This window comes from Gopherus flavomarginatus, chromosome 8, assembly GCF_025201925.1.
Source record: "Gopherus flavomarginatus isolate rGopFla2 chromosome 8, rGopFla2.mat.asm, whole genome shotgun sequence".
NCBI classification, from domain to species: Eukaryota; Metazoa; Chordata; order Testudines; family Testudinidae; genus Gopherus; species Gopherus flavomarginatus.
This window is the reverse complement of record NC_066624.1, coordinates 30,975,584-30,982,402: the sequence shown is the minus strand read 5'-3', so window position 1 is coordinate 30,982,402 and position 6,819 is coordinate 30,975,584. Positions and strand designations below refer to the sequence as shown.

Below are 6,819 nucleotides of genomic sequence, written 5' to 3'. Positions count from 1 at the left end.
ACTGCAAACCACATCTTATATGAAGATACTGTAATGCCTGAAAGAGATTTGTAGGAGACAAACTTCTGTTCCAATGCAATGGAAATGTTGGCATAAGCTGCTACACACAAATGAGATGTTTACAAAAATTGAATAGTATGCCATATGTGAGGCCATTTATTTTATGTAAACACATCCGTTTTTCTACTGCTTTTCACACACACAAATCAAGGGAAATGGATCTTGTAATAAACGAAAATATTAAGGTTTTCATCTAATGGCCCAGTCCAGTGAAATCTAGTATGGCCTCAGCTCCCATCAGTCAATGGGCGCTGAGGTTGCTTGGCATCTCCTTTACTGCATGTTAGATCAAAACAGTCTGAGTAAACTTAACAGTTATTTTATGGGTTAGTGTAAAACAAATCCACTTACATGCAGAATATCTTCTATGCTATCACTCACATACTGTTGAAGAAGACCTCTTCCCTTACCTTTTTAATAGTATGATGTCTATCCTGTACTTAAGCTCTAGCATTTATTACAAATCTACAACGTCTTTATTGTTTTTCTGAGGTAGCAAGACCGAGTGGCATTGGGTGTATTTGTGTTATTTTTTACTAATATTTTATTAATTGAATAGATAAAATGAAAATCTGATTGAAAACTCTGCCTCAGTTTACCCATCTATAAACTGTCTGTAAAGCGTTACATAAACTGACAGAAGTGTTGCATAAACTGCAGAAAGCCTGGAGATGATGGATGAAATGACCCTTCTGTACATAAAATCAAATTATTACTATAAATGATTTTTCCTTTAAAAATCAACTTGTGCAGCTACCTGCTGGTGTTCTCAACTCTGTCTCAGGCCATGGCTACACTTACAGTTCTGCAGCGCTGGTAGTTACAGCTGTGTTCGTACAGCTGTGTAGGGCCAGCGCTTCAGTGTGGCCACACTGACAGCTACCAGCGCTGCAGTGTGGCCACATTTGCAGCACTTGCAGCGCTGTTGGGAGTGGTGCATTGTGGGCAGCTATCCCACAGAGCACCTCATCCCATTTTGGCGCTGTGGCTTGTGGGAAGGGGAAGGAAGTGTGCGGGTCTTTCCGCTTCCTGTTCCAACGCCCTGTGGTGCATCGCTACACATTCCGAGCAGTTTGGCGGCATTGTGAGTCTGCAGCGCGATTTCTGAGATTTCTGTTACAAATGGAGCCTGAGCTGCTGAGGACCTTGCTGATGAATGTTGTTAGCACATCACGCATGGCAGTGGAGCTATTCCTTCAGCTGCAAAGTGACAGTGAGGAGTCAGACGATGATATTGAAATGCCTGACGCTCAAGACACTCAATTGCTTGTGGCAGTAACAAACGTGCTCAGCACCGTGGAACGGCGCCTTTGGGCTCGGGAAACCAGCACTCAGTGGTGGGATCACATCGTCCTGCAATCTTGGGATGACGAGCAGTGGCTGCAGAACTTTCGGATGAGAAAAGCCACTTTCATGGGACTGTGTGCTGAGCTCGCCCCTACCCTGCGCCGCAGGGACACGAGATTGAGAGCTGCCCTGCCAGTGGAGAAGCGGGTGGCTATTGCAATCTGGAAGCTGGCAACTCCAGAGAGCTACCGATCGGTGGCGAACCAGTTTGGAGTGGGAAAGTCCACCGTTGGAATGGTGCTGATGCATGTTTACACAGCCATTAATCGCACCCTGCTAAGAAGAACTGTGACTCTGGGGAACGTGCAGGACATTGTGGATGGCTTTGCACAAATGGGTTTCCCTAACTGTGGAGGGGCAATAGATGGGACGCATATTCCTATTCTGTCCCCACCCCACCTGGCATCAGAGTACGTTAATCGCAAGGGGTATTTCTCTGTGGTTCTGCAAGCGCTTGTGGATCACCATGAGTGTTTCACTGACATTTACTCAGGATGGCCTGGAAAGGTACATGATGCACGCATCTTTCGGAACACTGCCCTGTTCAGGAAACTGAGGGCCGGAACTTTTTTCCCAGACCGCAAGATCACAGTAGGGGACGTCGAAATGCCCACTGTGATCCTTGGAGACCCTGCTTACCCCTTAATGCCTTGGCTCATGAAACCATATACAGGGAAGCTTGACAGGAGCAAGGACCGGTTCAACTACAGGCTGAGCCGGTGCAGAATGACTGTGGAGTGTGCTTTTGGCCATTTGAAAGGCCGCTGGAGGTGTCTTTATGGGAAGCTAGATTTGGGGGAAAGCAGCATCTCCGCTGTTATATCCACGTGCTGTACCCTCCATAATATTTGTGAAGGGAAGGGTGAAAGATTCAGTGAGGAATGGACATCCGAGGTTCGACACCTAGAGGCTGAATTTGCACAGCCAGAGAGCAGGGCTACTAGAGAGGCCCAGGAAAGGGCTTCAAGGATTAGGGATGCCTTAAGGGAGCAATTTGATGCTGAGAGCCAACAGTAATGTTTGGTGCCTTTGCTGTGCTCATTTCTACCTTGGGGTACAGTATTTACCACTTTCTGCAATAATAAAAAGTATTGTAAAAGCAATAAAATCCTTTATTCAAAGTACAATACATAAAAGGCCAGGGGGGTTAGGGTGGTGGACTGTACATTCAGAGGTTTGAATATGTCCTGTTTGGATTGCTGTTCAATTCCTGCTGCACTTCAGGATTACTATGCTGCAGAGTAATGGGGGTGGAGTGCACAGGGTAAGGATTGTAGTTATCAGGGCTGGTAGGTGATCGTACGGGTGTTGGGGGCAGCTGGGGGTAATAAGAAACTGGCTGCTGGAGAAAGGTGTTTTGTGCAAATACTGGGGAACAAGAAAGAGAGCTTTGGGAGGGTTGTGGGTTACCACGGTACAGATCTGCCTGCATGGCTACAAGAGACTCGAAAGAGTCAGTTTGGCGAGCCAGGAGGCTTATCATGTGCTTCGAGGTTTTTTTGGTAGCCAATTCCTTTCTCCTGCTTTGTGTTTGCCTCCACTCATACATTTTCTCTCTCCATTCCTGCGTCTTCCTACTTTCTCTGTTGTATTGATTCATAACTGCTTTGATCAATTCTTCTTTTGATTTTCGCGGATTTTTTCTCAAGTTCTGCAACCGACGTGAGGCCAGTGATCCGACTGCATTAGTCAAGGTCACTAAAAAAAACATAGATAGAAACATGTAATACACAGAGGCTACATTGTTTATTATCACACAGTGAAGGAGTTTGTAGACTTTTTGTAGCATCATTCCCACATACCTAACATAACACAGAGAGGCCAGGGAAGCGAAGGCATAGCGAGCAATGGGGTGAGTGTTTCTGCCCCGACTTCACTTGGGAGGGGGAACTGACTGATGGCTCACTGGGGTTTATCTGCACTGGGTAGAGGAGGTAGCTGGTGGCCTGCACAGGGGACAATAGGGAACATGAAGCTGGCGAGCTGCTGGCGGGGGGGCGGTCCGCGGAACTGCCGGCCTGCTGGGGTGGGGGGGTGGAACGCACCGCGGTGCTGGCTACCTGCTGCCAGGGGGTGGGGGAGACCGGAACGCACCGCGGTGCTGGCTACCTGCTGGGGCGGGGGGAGACCAGAACGCACCGCGGTGCTCGCGACCTGCTGGCAGGGGGTGGGGGAGACTGGAACGCACCGCGGTGCTCGCGACCTGCTTCCGGGGGGGTGGCCCGCGAACCTGGCGCCCTGCACTGAAGTATCCCTAAATTCTCAACAGGGTTTCCTACTGCCAGATATATCACTGCTGCGTGTTACCTGGGAAGAGAGGGAGGGTCTTCTACAGCAATGTGGATTCCGCCCTGGCCCCTATGCAGCTTGCCTGTGTGCAGCCATGGTCCCCCCACCCCTCGCTGCACAGTGGATCGGACGAGTTAGCCTGACCGGGACAAGGACCACGGGGGCTCTCCCTATAAACTTGCGAAAGCACATTGCCCACACTCTGGCTGCAACTTTTCAAGAGATTACCGAGGCAGATTACAGAGACGTGATAGAGCAAATCAATGGGCTATTCCACATTTAGGCATGCAGGCAGGCAGCCATAACCCAAACCGTCCTCTCCCAAAACATTAAATCTGCTTACCCTGAGCACGCTCCTCTGCTTCTTCTTCACCAGCAACTTCCCGCTGCTGCGACTGGCTAGCCTCCTCCTGGCTTGAGAAGAGCTCCTGGCTGCATGCCTCCTGGGACTCCGGGGTGTCTCCCTCCACCCCAGTAGCCTCACTCTCGGCTTCCTCTACACCCTCCCCCACTTCTCCCTGCTCTGAACTCTCCATCGTGCTCCTAGGATTGGCAGTGGGGTCACACCCAAGTATGGCATCCAGCTCCTTGTAAAAACGGCAGGTCGTGGAGGCAGCTCCTGAGCGGCGATTTCCCTCACGGGCTTTGCAGTAAGCACGGCGCAGCTCCTTAATTTTTACCCTGCACTGCAACGCATCCCGTTCATGGCCCCTTATCAGCAAGGACTGTGATATCTGCCCATAGGTATCATAATTTCTCCGGCTGGAGCGCAGCTGTGCTTGCACAGCTTCCTCACCCCAAACACTGATGAGGTCCTGCAGCTCGGAACTGTTCCATGCTGGGGCTCGTCTGGGGCGTGGAGGCATGGTCGCTGATTGATTGATTGATTGCACTCCACACCTGGCTGAGCAAACAGGAAGGGGATTTTTAAAATTCCTGGGGCATTTAAAGGTGGGGTCAGCTAAGCCCAGGGCAGTGGAGTGTGCAGGATTACCAGAGAGGCTTAAAAGGTATGCTGGGATACCTCCTTATACCCCGGAGGTCAATAAAAGCGCTGGTGGGGTCCACACTTGCTGACCAGCGCTGGATCACCAGCGCTGGAATCGCTACACCCGAGGCACGACCGGGTGTACAGCCAGCGCTGCAACTCCCTGGTTGGCCGTGCTTTGCAAGTGTGGCCACATCCTAAGTTTCAGCGCTGTAACCCCCTCACCAGCGCTGCAACTCTCCAGTGTAACCATGGCCTCAGAGAACTGAAGAGCTTTCTCTTTCTCTTTTTCATTTACCTTGATAAGGGCAGTATGTTCATTTTGCTTCAGGTGATACTATGGAAGAGTTCCTAGACTAAGTATACAGTGGAATCTTCGAGTGAAATGGTCAAATCTTCAACAAAATTGTTTTAACAAATTCTATACTTAAATGTATCTCTATTGTTCACTATTTGCAAATATAGTATTCATTCAAAACCCCACACTCCACTGAAAACTTAGTGGAGATAAAGTTTGAATAGACATGCTAGTAACAAAACAATGGTCAATTTGATTTAAAAAAGCTTTGGATCAGGCCCATTAATAATAATGAATTGTCACCAGGGCTTGCTACTATTAATGTTCAAGATTTCCTAATATTTTGCTGTTTGCAAGTGTGCGTAACAAATAGCAAGCCCTAAAAGTCTCATACCATAATTGTATCAACCAACACATTATTTCATGACTATTCAATTGAATTGACTAAAATAATCTATTTTCTCGTGTATATTTTACTTTAAGCAGACAAAACAGATGGAGGGACAGATTAGACAGCAAAGAGCAATGGAAAGCAAGACATTTGTAACTGAAAAGCCAAAACCACTGCTTTATAACAACTGAAAGTAATTAAACTGCTTTAAATAAAACAGAATTTCCACTGCATCCTCCTGTGAGACAGTAGCAAAACAGTAAGCGAGGAAAAGTAGAGAAGTAAATAAAACTAGAACTACTACTATCACTCAGGCAGAACAAGGAAGACACAATGTTTCCTAATATTTATAAATTTCTGTGATGCTCCACGTACCTACCCACATTTCATTATTGTTTCATGAAGACAGGGAAGGAGCGAAAGAGGCCTCTTATGCTAAGACCAACTTACCACTCCACTGCTACTCTGCCCAAATCCTCCCAAAGTTCCATGCTGCTGTCACAGTGATTCATTGTATTTGATTTTTAAATGAATTCTAACTGTTAAATTTCCATGATTCATCTGCTTCTCTCAGCTTTAGTCACTTGAAACATAGTAAGTGATTAATATCTTATCTTATTCTATAGTACGTGCTGTATTTCTTTCCTTGAATGGTCAGGTATTTTATACTATGATCCTCTGTTAAATGTAGATAATATCGCTCTTGACAAGAGTATCTCTTGCAGGCATTTTATATGCATAGGGAAAAAATATCCAAGCTGGATTCATTGTTAAAGAATACCATCCCAGTTTTTCAGTTTCCATCTAGGATGACTAATTGATATGCTCAAATTATAATTTTTCATTCATCAACTGTTGAACTATCTACAAAATGTTGATATATCAACTTAAACAATTACTGCAAATAGCATTCAAGACAAATTGGACAGACTTAAATACTAAATCAGTCATTTCCTGAAGGCTTTTCTCTTCTATCTTACTACATATCTAAGTGGGAAGAAATGCCTATTATCTCGAAGTTTCTGGAGAAGTGCTATCCTCTTTATTCATTTTTGTCACTCCATTGTTTGAAATATATTAAATTCCTTCCTTCCTTTCCAGTAATCCCACCTTTCCCTGTGATCTCATTAGATCTCTCAAACTGTATTTGGGATGCCTCAGTAGGGGAAGAGAAGACCCCAAGTTAAAACAATGGTGTTGGTGGACCAACAGGTTACCTGATTCATAAGTCATATTGAACCAATTTTACTGCATAATGGTGGTATTAATACTAAATTATTTTTACATTGATAATGTTCCCAGTACTTTACAGTACACACAATTTGCTCCCCCACCCTTTATCTGTGTTTTCTGTTTAGACTAAAAGTCCCTCTCCTGAAGTACTATCTTGGTGCAGTGAATAAGACGAGGCCCCATTCTCATCTGGCCCATAGGTGATATTGTAAT

General features: G+C 46.1%; 1 protein-coding gene across 1 annotated transcript; it reads right to left on the bottom strand.

Annotated features, from left to right (window-relative positions):
* Positions 1-2,472: 2,472 nt before the first annotated feature.
* Positions 2,473-4,825, bottom strand: LOC127056801 (uncharacterized). Its single transcript, XM_050965097.1, has 2 exons — positions 4,040-4,825; positions 2,473-3,105 (listed from the first exon to the last, which is right to left on the bottom strand). The coding sequence occupies exons 1-2, from the start codon at positions 4,560-4,562 to the stop codon at positions 2,576-2,578; spliced, it is 1,053 nt and encodes a 350-aa protein (XP_050821054.1). The 5' UTR covers positions 4,563-4,825; the 3' UTR covers positions 2,473-2,575.
* Positions 4,826-6,819: the final 1,994 nt, after the last annotated feature.

What these genes read in the sequence shown, in the direction of transcription:
- LOC127056801 (XM_050965097.1), bottom strand. Translation starts at nt 4,562, where the DNA reads ATGCCTCCACGCCCCAGACGAGCCCCAGCATGGAACAGTTCCGAGCTG. An exon ending in AGCAGAGGAGCGTGCTCAGG is followed by an intron (nt 3,106 to 4,039) that starts GTAAGCAGATTT and finishes TGTTTTTTTTAG; the next exon opens with TGACCTTGACTAATGCAGTC.